Below are 15,561 nucleotides of genomic sequence, written 5' to 3'. Positions count from 1 at the left end.
TATGCGCAGATCGAAAAGGAGCTGCTCGCAGTGGTTTTCGCCTGCACCAAATTCAAGGACTTTATCTTTGGCAAGACCTTTAGCATCGAGACTGACCACCAGCCGCTGGTCACTATCTTAAACAAGTCGATTCACGCTGCCCCTGCACGGTTGCAACGGATGATAATGCAGCTGCAGCGGTTTGATTTCCAGATCGTCTACAAGAGGGGTAAAGACATGCACATAGCAGATACGCTATCCAGAGCCCCGGGCAGAATCAATGAACAGCACCTCTCCGAACAGGATGAGTTCTCGGTCATGAAGGTCTCGTTTGTGCCGACTGATCTTCTACGTCGCCTAGCCGAACACACGGCTGCTGATGAGACTTTACAATTGTTGTCCACAGTCATACGGGCCGGCTGGCCCCACAAGCAATCAAATACCTCGTTTGAGATACGCCCCTATTTCCTGGTTCGCGACGAACTAGTCCTCCAGGACGGAATCATAGTCAAGGGCCATAAAGCGGTGGTCCCAGCCGCACTCCGGGACGAATACTACAACGACGTCCACAGGGGTCACCCCGGCACCGAGGCAACCCTTCAACGGGCGCAAAGCATGTTTTACTGGCCCGGGATGACTAAAAACATACGTGAAAGAACCGAAACGTGCACTGTCTGCAACAGCCTGGCACCACATCAACAGAAGCAGCCCCTACTGCCCCAACCGGTCCCGTCTCTTCCATGGTCCTCGTTGGCTACCGACATCTTCGAGTGGCGCGGGAAACACTACCTGGTTTTGGTTGACTCTTACTCGGGATGGTTCGAGATAGACCTTCTGCGGACCATTTCCTCGGAGGCTGTGATCGAGAAGTTGCAACGGCACCTCTCCACACATGGATCCCCTGCACGTCTTCAGTCTGACAACGGTAGGCAGTTCACCAGCCAAGCGTTTAAGAACTTTGTTAACCGATGGAACTTCCAACACATTACCAGCAGCCCCGAATTCCCGCAGTCCAATGGGCTCGCTGAACGTGCCGTCCGGAGTGCGAAACAGCTCATGGAACGAGATTACCTTGCCAAATCTGACGTATACCTGGACTTACTCAATATACGAAACATTGCTCGAGATCCTGTCCTAGGTTCGCCAGCCCAGCGTCTGATGTCTCGCCAAACCCGTGCTCCCCTGCCTGTCTCCCAGCAGCTGCTCCAGCCGCATGTTCGGTCTCCGCCCATGGTGCAGCGGCAGCTACAGCGTCACCGGGACGCACCGAAGCGGTTTTTTGACAGGTCCAGTAGGCCGCTCACGCTTCTTGCACGTGGGCAAGTGGTTCGTCTGCAAACCGATAAGGGCCATGCATGGCTGGGACACATTTACGGGCCTCCCACGGAGCCACGTTCATACCTGGTCAAAGTGGATGGGGCCATCTACAGACGCAACCGTCAACACATCCTTCCGGTGAAGGAACCGCGTCCTGCGTCTCCGAGTCGTGACGCCCCGCATCTCGTGTTTGCTCCCACCGTTGATTCACCACCAACCGTTGTTCCTGCCGTGGGTTCCCCGCGTCGGTCGGTGCCTGTCGCGCCCGTGTTGTCTCCCACTAGTCCTGTCAAGTCGCCTGTTGCGTCCCCACTCTCCTCCCCTTGTTCTCCCACGAAAGGAGGTGAGGCGGTCTCGTACCGCACGAGGACCGGACGGGTTTGTAGGCCACCCGTTAGATATGGCAATTTTGTGTACCGTTGATTTTGTGTAACTTTGCTAGTATATTCTTTACATTTGTTGTTCAGTGTTTAAGCTACCGTTGTTTCTTTATTTCTACAAGAAGAGATGTAGATGAACTATTGCATGCTAGCCAATCGTAGTGTTTGTTAGTAGTAGTCCCGCCCATTATGTGCTGTATATATTAAGAACTTGCCTGCGTCAGTCAGTAGGTGCAGCAGCTCGGAGCTGGAATGTACTGCACCTCCTGTGATGTAAATGTTGCAATAAAAGCCATGTGTTGTATTACAGCGTTGGTTTAATCACTTCATTACAATTCTCTTTTTTGAATCTTTGAGAATTGGGAAGGTGACGTGTTACACTAAGTGCAGGAAGTTCTACTATAATGTGTAGTATAGTACTATAATGCAAATTGTATATACTGTGAGTGACTAATTCAGGAAAGCTAATTGCATTACGTGGGCTGAATAGTTTATCAGGCAATTTCATCAGGAACCCAAGGACAAGTGGGAATTAGTAAACTGACAAACAAAAAAAGGTTAGTTGGTTAACTACCAGTGTAGGGAAAATATGTTTCTTTTAACCTCCCTGCAGTAATCAGACACCATTGGCTGTTAAGAACACGGCTGCTACTTTAACCAGGATTGGCATTAAAATTGACCAGCAATCACTTCTATTGACACTTGTGCAATGATACTTTGTTGAACAATGTAACATGCAGCCTTTAATTTTATATGCAGTAATTAAAATAAATATTTTGCTATTGAAAGACCATCTCACTTCTAGGCTTGGATAAAGTGGACGTGGAGAGGATGCTTCCACTAATGGGAGAGTCTAGGTCTAGATGTCATCGCCTCAGAATTAAAGGATGTTCTTTTAGGAAGGAGATGAGGAGGAATTTCTTTAGTCAGAGGGTGGTGAATCTGCGGAATTCTTTGCCACGGAAGGCTGTGGAGGCTGTCAGTGGATATATTTAAGGCAGACATAGATAGATTCTTGATTAATACAGGTGTCAGAGGTTATGGGGAGAAGATAGGAGAATGGGGTTAGGAGGGGGAGATGGGGAGATAGATCAGCCACGATGAATGGCAGAGTAGACTTGATGGGCCGAATGGCCTAATTCTGCTCCTGTCACTTATGATCTTATGATCGTACGACCTTGCCTGTCATAGATTTACTCCATGAGGATTGCTCAGTCTCCATCATTGAACTACTACTTTCTGTCAAAGGATGTTGTTGAAGAAAAACTTACCAACTTTGTTGTATTTTTTATCACAAATGAAAACATCTCATGGGCAATGTGCAGGCATGTTCTAACACCCATATTTGGGACCCAGTGCATTTTAATGTTAATATAGATGTTACTAGACCAAATAGACCCGTTGGGCCCAAACCTCTCCTGCATTGACCCGTTGGGCCCAAACCTCTCCTGGTGCAGCACCCTCTCCTCCCCCCCCCCTCCCCTCCCCCCCCCACTTCCCCCCTCCCCTCCCTCCTCTCCTCCTGACTCCATCCTCCTCAACCCCCCTTATCCTCCCTCCTCCTCCCTCCCTTTCCCTCCCTTCCCCTCCCCCACTCCATCCCCTCCCCCACTCCATCCCCCTCAACCCCCCTTAATCCCCCTCCTCCCCCCTCCCTCCCTGCCCCAACTCCCTCCACCCCCTACCCTCTCCCTCCCTAGGAAATGGATTTAAACATTAAAATGTGAATAACTTTAAAAATATAACACCGATTTCAATGAAACTTCTTCCATTAGCACCAAAGGGACGATGATGAGTAAGGTGGGCCCAAAATTGTTGTGCCATGGTGTACCATTTTGGCTGTAGTTCAGGAACAAACAAACAAACAAGAGTTTTAGTATATAGATTCCAAGAAGAGTCACATTCTCAAAATAGCTCAATAAAATGGATCCAGTGAGCATGATGAACAATTCCGCAACCACGAAGTGGAATCCAGCACTAGCCAAGTTTGTGCTGCCATGTCTTTATCATGATTTTTGCATATATTTAATGCTTCACTCAGTTCATTGCCTGTATGCATCGGAAGGAGACCAATAATATGTCTACCTTTCATTTCAGGGCAGTAAGATAGAATCTTTTAATATCCAGGTGCATAATAGCTGTGGCACATACTGAGAGTCACTGTTCAAGTAAATTCAACCAGGAATCAAAAATTAACAAAACTGCAGATGTTGGAAATCTGAAATAAGAACAGTAAACTCTAGAAATAATCAGCAGGTTAAGTAGAATTTGTGGAGAAAGAGAGTTAACAATGTGAATTGGTGACTGTTATGATGAAAACTGAAGAATGGTTGACCATAAGAACAATAGGGTGCCCATGATATCATATGTTACAGTGAAGATCTTCGTAGACCAGTTGATAATAAATATCCTGGTTCCTCAGGAGTCTGCCAATGGGACCTGCAAGTGACTCTCCAGTCAAATGCAGACAAGGCAGCAGGAAGGGATATCTACTGAAGTACAGCCCCAGCAGTGTATGCCAATAATTCTAGAAAATGTATTTTTGTTTTAGATTTTTAGCAAGATTTTTGTTATATCTGTGCTATCATTTAGTTATTGGAGTTTTAGAGAATTACTACGTTGTAGGGGCATACGGATTGGCCAGGTAGTCTAGAACCCTCGGATTGGTTTACGGGTCACGTGGTGCGGGAGCGCGAGGTATTTAAGTGTCTGGCACCAAACTCAGGTTAGAGATTAGATTAGCGAGCGAAGTTAGTGTTAGTCCAAGAGTAAGTACGTTGCGTTTGTCACGGGTTTTATCGACAATAAAGTCTTTGGATAGTATCGCTCGTTTGGACTCACTACATTGGTGACCTCGAACGTTATAATCGAAGCAGCAGCATGTCGCAGGCGGGAGCGAGCGCAGGTGAAATTCATCTACCGCCGTTCTGGGCCCATCAGCCGCACCTGTGGTTTGTGCAGGCAGAATCGCAGTTCCATCTTAAAAGGGTGGAGGAAGACCAGGAGAAGTACCACCACCTGGTGAGCTGTCTGCAGGCGGAGGTGGCTGCGCGAGTCAGTCAATACCTGACCAGTCCACCCCAAACGGGGCAGTACGTGGGGCTCAAGAGGCTCCTGCTGCGGACTTTCGGCTGGAGCCAGATCCAGCGGGCTCTGAAGTTCCTCCATTTGCCAGAGCTGGGGCAGCGGCTGCCGTCGGAGTTGATGTCCGAGATGTTGACTTTGATGGGCGACCATCAGCCGTGTATGGTGTTCGAAGCGGCCTTTCGGGAGAAGCTACCTGAGGACGTCAGGTTGGTGTTGGCGGACGTCTCTTTTGAAGATCCAGTAGCGTTCGCCGAGAAGGCCGACACGCTCGTTAGGGAGCGGCACACCCGAGACGGCTCGGTTAACCGGGTCTCGAGGCCCAGCGGCAGTCGGGGGAGCGGCCGGGAGAGCGACACAGCGGCCGCGATTTCGCAGTCGGCCCGCCAAGAAAGGGCTGCGGCGCCTGTTCATTGGCAGCGGGCTCGAACAACATGGCCGAATAGGCGTGGCTGGTGCTTTTTCCATCAGCGGTGGGGCAGTGAGGCCTGAAGCTGCAGAGCCCCGTGTTCGTTTCCGGGAAATGCCTGGGCCGATCGAATGTAGAGGCAGTCTCGATTGGCCGCAATTGCCGCCTCTACGCTACAGATCAGAGTACCGGGATCGTTTTTCTATTGGATACGGGAGCGGTCGTGAGTATTGTGCCCCCCTATGACTGCGAAGTTTGGGCGGGGGGAAGGGCCCGCCCCTCATTGCAGTGAATGGTAGCACCATCCGTACTTACGGTAAAAGGGCCATGTCCCTGTCTTTTGAGTTCAGGACCTACCGTTGGGATTTCATCGTTGCGGATGTTGGCCAGGCCATTTTGGGTGCAGATTTCCTATGGGCGTTTTCTTTGGTCGCAGATGTCCGCGGGAGAGGCCTGCAACCCTCGGCTGGTGTACGGCCCCGAGGTACCGGGCCGGAGGCTCCTACAAGCGCCGCCCCACCCAAGCCAGCGATCCAGGCCATTACCACGGCTCCCGGTCAGTTCGATGCGGTCCTGGCCAACTTCCCGCAGCTCCTCGTCCAGCGTTTCGATGCACATTCCGAGAAGCACGGGGTTGTTCATTTCATCCCGACCGAGGGGCCGCCGGTTTTTGCCCGGGCACGGCGCCTCCCACCCGGCAAGCTGGCCATGGCTCGAGAGGAGTTCCTAAACTTAGAGAGGCTGGGAATTATTCGGCCTTCCAGTAGTCCGTGGGCCTCCCCCTTGCATATGGTTTCCAAAGCGTCTGGGGGGTGGAGACCATGTGGGGATTTCCGTCGACTCAACGCGGCAACGCGGCCGGACCGCTACCCGATTCCGCACATTCAGGACTTCTCAGCTAGCCTAGAGGTGGCTACAATTTTTTCAAAAATTGATTTAGTGCGGGGATATCATCAGATCCCGGTCCATCCGCCGGACATTCCAAAAACGGCTACCATTACTCCGTTCGGGTTGTTTGAGTGGTTGCGTTTGCCTTTCGGCCTTAAAAATGCAGCTCAGGCATTCCAGCGTCTGATGGACCGGGTGGGTCGAGGGTTGCCGTTTGTGTTTATTTACCTTGATGATATTTTGATTGCCAGCCGTTCGGTCCAGGAGCACTTGGTCCACCTCCGCACGGTGTTCCAGAGGCTGCAAGATCACGGCCTGATTCTCCATCCGGACAAATGCCAATTCGGCCTGTCAGCGGTGGATTTTTTGGGTCACCGGGTTACTCCGGCCGGTGCCACTCCTTTGCCAGCTAAGGTGGACGCGGTCCGCTCTTTCCCTCGCCCTACTACCATCAAGGGCTTGCAGGAATTCGTGGGCATGGTGAACTTTTATCATCGGTTCGTGCCTGCAGCAGCTCGGGTCATGCGTCCCCTTTTTCAATGTCTCGCGGGTAACCCCGCTGAGTTGGTATGGTCCGCAGCTGCAGAGACGGCTTTTGTCGCGGTCAAACAGGCCCTCGCCAATGCCACCATGCTCGTACACCCGCGCTCCTCCACCCCCACGGCTCTGACGGTGGACGCCTCAGACGTGGCGGTGGGTGGGGTTTTGGAGCAGCAGGTCGACGGTTACTGGCAGCCCCTGGCGTTTTTCAGCAGGCAGCTCTCTCGAGCGGAGCTCAAGTACAGTGCGTTTGATAGGGAGCTCCTGGCCCTTTATTTAGCAGTCCGCCACTTCCGTTATTTTTTGGAAGGCCGTTCTTTTGTGGCCTTTTGTGGATCACAAACCTCTAACATTCGCTTTTGCTAAGGTTTCTGATCCGTGGTCGGCTCGCCAGCAGCGGCACCTCACCCTGATTTCGGAGTTTACCACCGATGTCCGTCATATTGCGGGTAGGCTTAATGCCGTTGCTGATGCACTGTCCCGGCCGGCCATTCCCTCCGTAGCCGTGGTGGGTAAACAGGTGGATTTCCAGGAGCTAGCGGAGGCTCAGCGCCTGGAAGGGACTGCCGCGGTGTACGCCTCCACGGCCTCGGGACTGCGTTTGGAGCAGGTGGCGTGTGGCCCCACAGGTACCAAGTTGTGGTGTGATGTTTCCCTTACACGCCCTCGCCCGGTGGTGCCGGCCGCCCTGCGGCGTAAGGTTTTTGAGGCCATTCATGGCTTGGCACACCCGTCCATCAGGGCGACTTCAGCCATGGTGGCTGCCCGGTTTGTCTGGCACGGCCTGCGGAAGCAGGTGGCAGCCTGGGCACGCGCCTGCATTCCGTGCCAGACCTCCAAAGTTCATCGCCATGTCCAGCCCCCATACCAGAGATTCGAGGTTCCCCCCGACCGTTTTTTCCACATCCATGTAGATTTGGTGGGTCCATTGCCCTATTCTGGGGGTTATACGCATCTGCTGACGGTGGTTGATCGGTTCACGCGTTGGCCGGAGGCGCTCCCGTTGTTGGACACCTCGGCGGCCTCCTGTGCTCGGGCCCTGGCGTTGCATTGGGTGGCCCGTTTCGGCGTCCCGGCTATCATCACCACAGATCGGGGGGCCCAGTTCACCTCGTCCCTCTGGGCCGGTGCTGGCACAGCTGTATGGTGCTCGCTTACAGCAGACCACCGCCTATCATCCCCAAGCCAACGGGATGGTTGGGCGCTTCCATCGGCAGCTGAAGGCGTCCCTCTGTGCTTGCCTGACCGGCCACGATTGGGCTGACCAACTGCCTTGGGTCCTCCTCGGCATTCGTACGGCCCCGAAGACTGAGCTGGGCACATCCTCGGCCAAGCTCGTCTACGGTTCGCCCCTGCGGGTGCCGGGTGACATTCTCCCTTCCACTCCCGCCTTGCCACCGTCCGTCACGTCAGTTTTGGGGTCCCTCCGGGCACGGGTGGGTTCTCTGGCTCCAGTCCCAACCTCCAGTCACGGAAGCACAGCAGTTCACGTTCCGTCTGACTTGCGGGGCTGTGATTTCGTGTTTCTTCGGAAGGATTCCCACCGCCCCCCTCTTCGGCCGGTTTACCAGGGCCCGTTCCAGGTGCTGAAAAGAGGGACTGTCACCTTCACCTTGCAGGTGGGAAATCGCCAGGAGCTCGTTTCGGTGTCCCGGCTCAAGCCTGCCCATTTGGACCAGGACCTCCCCGTGTCGGTGGCTCAGCCTCCGCGCCGGGGCCGGCCGGTGGCCGCTCCACTGGTCCAACCAGCGGCGCCCTGTTTGCCACCTCTCGGGCCCTCGCCGCCTATGGTTGGGCCCGGGCTGCCATTGCCGATCAAGTGCCCCCTGTCGCCTGCACCCTCCGCGCCAGGTGACCCCTCATTGCCTCCAGCGGCGGCGTCCTCCCCGCCTCCTGTCACGCTGGCGGTATCGGTTTCCCCCCTCCGTACACGTTCCGGGCGGGAGGTTCGGGCCCCCGTGAGGTATGGTTTCGAGGGTTCTGGGGGGTTTATGTAGGGGCATACGGACTGGCCAGGTAGTCTAGAACCCTCGGATTGGTTTACGGGTCACGTGGTGCGGGAGCGCGAGGTATTTAAGTGTCTGGCGCCAAACTCAGGTTGGAGATTAGATTAGCGAGCGAAGTTAGTGTTAGTCCAAGAGTAAGTACGTTGCATTTGTCACGGGTTTTATCGACAATAAAGTATTTGGATAATATCGCTCGTTTGAACTCACTACAACGTTTTATTTTCCTTTCTTTTTGCAGATAAAAATCCTCCCGTGGTTATTACTTACAAGAATGACGGGAATCGCAAGAACACTTTTGCAGTAGTGCCGCACATCTTGCTAACTTATGCAGTCCTTTATTTCTGCATTTTTCCCTATTTCTAAAATTTTGTCCATCTGTCCGTGGAAATTCTGTCCAACTGTTTTGTACAAAAGTCGACTAAAATTATACATATGATCCAAAAGCATTTAAGATAAATTTGGAATTAATGTTCTGGTATGAATGAACAAGCACATCACATTTTCATTACATCAGTCTCTTCTATTTAAACAAAACAATTAACTCTTTGAATCAAACAGAGAAAAATACCTGGAATTTGTAAATATGGAACAAAGATTCTTGCGCTTTATCTGCTTAATTAATTGTTTCATCCTAGAGCCAAATATATTTGTCATTCCTGCTTATTTTCATTTACTTGTGTTTTCTTTCATTTTAATAAGTCGAGATAGAAAACAAAAATTGTTAATACTGCTCAAAAGTCCGCTATCCAACATTCATGTTTACGGTACTGGCTGGCCTTCTGAGGATCCAGAACTCTGGCAGGAAGCATGCTAGAAAGGTGAAAAGTTATATATTTTCCTCACATAAGCAGGCATTGGCCCATACACAGGTACTAATAAGAGACCTCAATTCCAGACAGGTTTTCTCCCGAGTACATATATTCCAGCTAAGAATGGAGCTAAGAGAAGATAGAGAATGCCTTGCAGGCATATTTAACCACCCTTCATTTTGACATCATTTTGACATGATCACTAGCATTCCCAACTACCACCACCACTACCACCCATTTATTCCCCACAAACTCTTACCCCAACAGCTGATACTGTTCTCCTCAATAACAGCCTTTTGAACTAAGAACTGCAGACTGGAACATGTAAACTCCCCAGTTCCTAACCTCGACTTTCTTTCACTGCCCCAGTCCTGATACCTGCCTCTAATGTGACCCCAGACGTACAAAGTTCACTGCAACATTAACAACCATGATCTTTCAGTCAGCTGCTCCAATTTGAGATTTTCATCTGGCTGCATTATAAAATAGTCTGACAATAAACGTTGGAGTAACCAGGGATTCACTGCCCATGCTATATACTGGTGACCAATAATGCATCTGATTTTCTAACCTATATGTTTTTAAGTTATTTTATTGTTGACTGCTGAGGAAAGGGGAGGTCAATGATCATTTTTTTCAAGTGGCTTTGACTCCAAACTGAACATGGTGATTAACTCCAAGGACTTTATTGTTTAGAATCAAATCATTAATTTTAGTTTGTTAATCGAGGTAATATTATTTTTACTATTCGCACTATGCCTGTTCACCCAATGTAATATTTACATGAAATTAATTGTCATCAAATGTTATTTTAATAAAGTAAGACTTCAAGCAGATTTTGCTTTGTAAATATAAAAGATAAATGAAAAAATATAATTTATCCCATTAATCTCATCTGGAGTGCACATAATTAAATTACAATTAAAACACAAAATACTTGTGTGATAACTCCTGGATAAGCATTTAACGAAGAAAACCAAGCCCCAAACCAAAGTATTATCTAACCAAATACACCAACTTACAATAAATGACTCCATGTGCAAAAAAACCCAGTTACCAATATATTAATTAGCTCTTTAAAAAAAAAACTAATCCTGTAGATGCAAGTATATCATTGGGGTTATCAAGTGGGCACCTCCCTTCATTGGTGTTTCATTGAGTTAGAGTCATAGAGTGATACAGTGTGGAAACAGGCCCTTCAGCCCAATTCGCCCACACCAGCCAACAATGTCCCAGCTACACTAGTTCCACTTGCCTGCGCTTGGTCCATATCCCACCGAACCTGTCCAATCCATGTACCTTTCTAACTGTTTCTTAAACGATGGGATAGTCCCAACCTCAACTACTTTCTCTGGCAGTTTGTTCCATACACCCACCACACTTTGTGTGAAAAAGTTATCCCTCGGATTCCTATTAAATCTTTTCCCCTTCACCTTGAACCTATGTCCTCTGGTCCTCGATTCCCCTACTATGGGGAAAACACTGTGCATCTACCCGATCTATTCCTCTCATGGTTTTGTATACCTCTAGAAGATCTCCCCTCATCCTCCTATGCTCCATGAAATAGAGACACAGCCTACTCAACCTCTCCCTATAGCTCACACCCTTTAGTCCTGGCAACATCCTCCTATATCTTTTCTGAACCCTTTCAAGCTTGACAATATCTTTCCAAAAACATGGTGCCCAGAACTGAACACAATACTCTAAATGGTCTCACCAACTGGTCTCCAGCTATGTCCTTACAGCCTCACAGTACCAGAGGAGAGTGCCCATGTGTAGGGTCTACATGTTATCCGCCACTGCCTCATTGCACTTTTGTGAAGCCGCTGACAGAGCATCTTGTAAAAGTAATGGATTGAGCAACTATCATTTTATTTTAAATTAGACCTGGGTATTGACACTTGGATACACAATGATTTAAAGTAAATTAACTGCTTTAGAATGCACATTACAAGATATAACACTTCAATCATCTTGATATGCAGTGTTTATAGAACATCTCAGCTTGATTTGTTATGGGGAATTTATGGAAAAGTTGGCTGAATGTTTAGTGTTACAGAAAGTGTGATGGAGGGTTGGAGCTGGGCTTATCAAGACCATGATTAATTGCCAGTTTTATTTTTACTGAAAAGTGATCAAGCTGTTCAGAAAAACTGTATAATCTAAACATCTCTGATAGGCATTTTCCTCTGCTAATCTTACCATAGCTTCATTTGTTCCTCGCCTAGTCATGTGACTTTTTGCTAATCTGTGTTCTGCACACCCAGGTGATGTGCAGAATTTCTGCCAGGTATTTACAAGATCCTGGCTAGGGCTCATTGAAGGAAGGCTCCTGAATTTACTGAGAAAGAAATCCTCCAGGGCTTAAGGGTGATGCTCAAGGTTTCCTATTATCTGAGCATAAATCTCATTAAACTTATGTGCACAGGTATTTTGGGTGATCATAAGCCATGGATGAAGGTAGTGTTCCATGCCCCAAGTAAGCATCTTTGAATTTATCCAGGTGAACACTTAAATGGATAATCATAGCTGCTTCTAAATTGGGCCAACTTGCACATTGCAAAGCAAAATACTGGTTAGCAATTTGAAATTAAAACAAAAGATACTGGAAATATTCCGCAAATCATGCATCATCGATGGACATAACTTAAGTTTCGGCGAAAATTGAAAAAGTTAGAGATACAGAGAAAGGTAGAGGTAGGAGGGGCTGGGAAATGGCGGAATATAGAAAAGGGAAATAGGGCAAAAGACAGGCGAGAATGAAGATACTAATGATACGATAGAACTTTATTTATCCCAAGAGGGAAATTGATCTGCCAACTGTCATAAAATACAAAATACATGAAACATGAAATTAAAGTGACGAGTGTAAACGATTGGGAATGTGCATAGATTGGGGAGGGGGGGGGGGGGGGGAGTCAGTCTACCCCACGACAGAAGGGGGAGGAGTTGTACATTTTCATAGCCACAGGGAAGAATTTCCTGTGGCGTTCTGTACTACGTCTTGGTGGAACCAGTCTGTTGCTGAAGGTACTCCTCAGGTTGACCAGTGTGTCATGGAGGGGGTGAGCTGTGTTGTCCAAGATGCTCCGCAGTTTGAGGAGCATCCTCCCCTCCAGGACGGAGCCAGCCTTCTTGATGAGTTTGTTAATCCTATTGGCGACCGCGGCCTTCTCCCTGCTGTCTCAGCACATGACAGCAAAGAAGATGGCACTGGCTACCACCAATTGGTAGCATCTTACTGCAGACGTTGAAGGAGCAGAGCCTTCTCAAAAAGTAAAGGCAGCTCTGTCCCTTCTTGTACAGGGCCTCAGCGTTTCTGGACCAGTTTACTGTCCAGGTACACTCCAAGGTATTTGTAATCCTGGTAAACTGCCCATCCACACCATTGTTGGAGACAGGGGTGTTCCTCTCCTCCTAAAGTCCACCACCCTTGTGTGTTGAGTTGCAGGTGATTCAGCCCACTCCACTCAACAAAGTCGTTGACTACACCTCTGTATTGAGCTTCCCTACACCCTCACTGATGCAGCCCACAATTGCAGAGTCATCTGAAAACTTCTGCAGGTGACAGGAGTCCAAGTTATATCTGAAGTCTGAGGTGTAGATGGTGAACAGGAAGGGGGAGAGGACTGACCCCCTGTGGGGCCCCTGTGTTGCTCACTGCCAAGATACAGTTCTATAGCCTGACATATTGTGGTCGTCCAGTCAGGTAGTTGGTGATCCAGGGCACCAATGGAGGGTGCACCCACATCTTCATCAGTTTGCTCCCTAGCGATGCAGGCCGGAAAGCACTGGTGAAGTAAAAAAACATGACTCTCACTGCTCCCGGCTTATCCAGGTGAGCATAGGAACGATGGAGCAGGTGGACGATGGTGTCCTCAACCCCCATCTTTGTTTAGGAAAATAACTGCAGATGCTGGATCAAATTGAAGGTAGACACAAAATGCTGGAGTAGCTCAGCGGGTCAGGCAGCATTCGCTCAGTCCGCCTTAACCAACCTGATCTCCCGGTGGCTCAGCACTTCAACTCCCGCTCCCAGTCTGACCTTTCTGTCATGGGCCTCCTCCATTGTCATAGTGAGGCCCAGCGCAAATTGGAGGAACAGCATCTCATATTTCACTTGGGCAGCCTACACCCGAGCGGTATGAACAATGACTTCTTCAACTTTAAATAGTTCCTCTGTCACTCTCCTTCCCCTCCCTTTCCCAGTTCTCCCACTGTTTTCCTGTCTCCTACTACACCCTGTCTTTGTCCTGCCCCCTCCCCTGACGTCACTGAAGAAGGGTATCGACCCGAAACGTCACCCATTCCTTCTCTCCTGAGATGCTGCCTGACCTGCTGAGTTACTCCAGCATTTTGATTCTACCCCATCTTTGTTTGATAAGAGAACTGCAAGGAGTCCAGGTAGGGTTTTACCAGGGGTCGCAGGTGAGTGAGCACCAGGCCCTCCAGGGACTTCATGACGTGTGAGGTCAGCGTCACTCGTCTGTAGTCATTGGAGGAGCTGGGAAGCGTCCTCTTTGGTAAAGGTACTAGGCAGGCTCTCTCCACCCTCTCCAGGTTCAGGTTGAAGATATACGATATGATACGATAATACTTTATTGTTAGATCGTCTAAATTTTTTCTCTTGCATCTTGCTAGATAGAGTACTCCGCGCAACTGGCTGGCATACACCTTCACCTACTCAGCCTTGATGGTCAGGTGCGACAAAGAAAAAACAGAAGAAGTGACCGGGGATTGAGGGGGAGAGATAAAAATGGTTATGGTGTATTGTGGATTCTGAGCTCATGCCTGAAACAGCTGTCACTCTAACTCACTCAGACTTGGTGCCTCATGTAAATACAACTATTATGGCAGTCGGTCCCCAACTGAGTTTCAGAGCAAGTGTATACAATGTAGCAATTATTAATTACATAGCATATAATTATTAATCACATGGCATACTTAAATTGACAGCAACTACACCAATCTTAAAATAACAATTATACCCAACACTAATATGAAGGAAATATATACCACACAAATTAACCATTCTAAAAAAGGAAAGATATTTACTTTTTTAAACCTACCATACATTGCAATATATAATTGTATTGAAGATGTACATATAAGTGAACTCCTGCATGCTGCTTGCAAAATGTTGACTCCAGCCACATCTTGATTTGCATGTAATGAATTCAACATGTGTACATTGTATTCAACATACTTCCTAGCATGACTTAACATTTTAATATTTGAATATTTGTACACATCAAATGAAGCATAACATTTAAGAAACATTTAGACAGGTACATGGATAAGATAAGTTTAGAGGGATATGGGCCAACACAGGCAGGAGGGATTAGTGTAGATGGGACGTTGATTGGTGTGGGCAAGTTGGGCCGAAAGTCATATTTCCACACTGTATGACTCCATGACTGATTTCAAGATGTTATTTGCATGTGCATTAATTGCAGATAAATAACCTTGTTGGAGAAATTTGTGCATTTGACTGACACCCTGAATTTGCTTTCACATGGGGCCCAGTTGCCCTCTTAATTATGGCTCAGATTGGGACAGCACACAAAGAAAGTCTCATACAGCAGTAGTGAATCTTTCTAACAAGTCTGTTTATTTGAGTATATACTAGAAATGACTCCTAAGAGACCTCAGAAATGCTCTGGTTCCTAAAAATCTTACAAAATCATATATTCCGATTGCAATAGTCATGTACAGATTCGACAATTTCACAATAAATCATCGAGATCCTGTTTTTAAATGGGAATTGTGATAATTAGTTATTGATTTATACAAGATGATCCTGATAACAGTTCCCTCATCCTTCTTATAGACAAGAAGTCCACCTTTGTGAGCCTGCTTTCCTGTTCTCATCATGTCTTGCTTATCCCAAAAATAGTCCTACCTTTGAACTGGGATAGCTATCTTTAACATAAATAGCTATCTTTGTTCATTTTAATTTTAGGGTCATACAGCATGGAAACAGACCCTTCTGCCCAATTTACCCACGCTGACCAAGATGGCCCATCTACACGAACCCACCCCACCCAAGTCGCACTAGGTTCTCATTTTCACCCGACAGCTTACAATGGCCTGTTCCCTTTATCATCGTTACTTTTTTGCATATCTTTCATTCATTGTTCTTTATCTCT

The 15,561-nt window shown here is 48.2% G+C and overlaps 1 protein-coding gene across 1 annotated transcript in view; it reads left to right on the top strand.

Annotated features, from left to right (window-relative positions):
- Positions 1–10,135, top strand: part of LOC144602058 (astacin-like metalloendopeptidase) — a 131,967-nt gene extending 121,832 nt beyond the window's left edge. The window contains exon 15 of the mRNA XM_078414740.1: positions 8,842–10,135. Coding sequence (XP_078270866.1) covers positions 8,842–8,966 — 125 coding nt within the window. The 3' untranslated portion in view covers positions 8,967–10,135. The remainder of the gene's footprint in view (positions 1–8,841) is intronic.
- The last annotated feature ends 5,426 nt before the right edge of the window (positions 10,136–15,561 follow it).

This window comes from Rhinoraja longicauda, chromosome 18, assembly GCF_053455715.1.
Source record: "Rhinoraja longicauda isolate Sanriku21f chromosome 18, sRhiLon1.1, whole genome shotgun sequence".
NCBI classification, from domain to species: domain Eukaryota; kingdom Metazoa; phylum Chordata; class Chondrichthyes; order Rajiformes; family Arhynchobatidae; genus Rhinoraja; species Rhinoraja longicauda.
The sequence above is the reverse complement of the archived record's forward strand: the minus strand, read 5'-3'. Positions and strand labels throughout refer to the sequence as shown.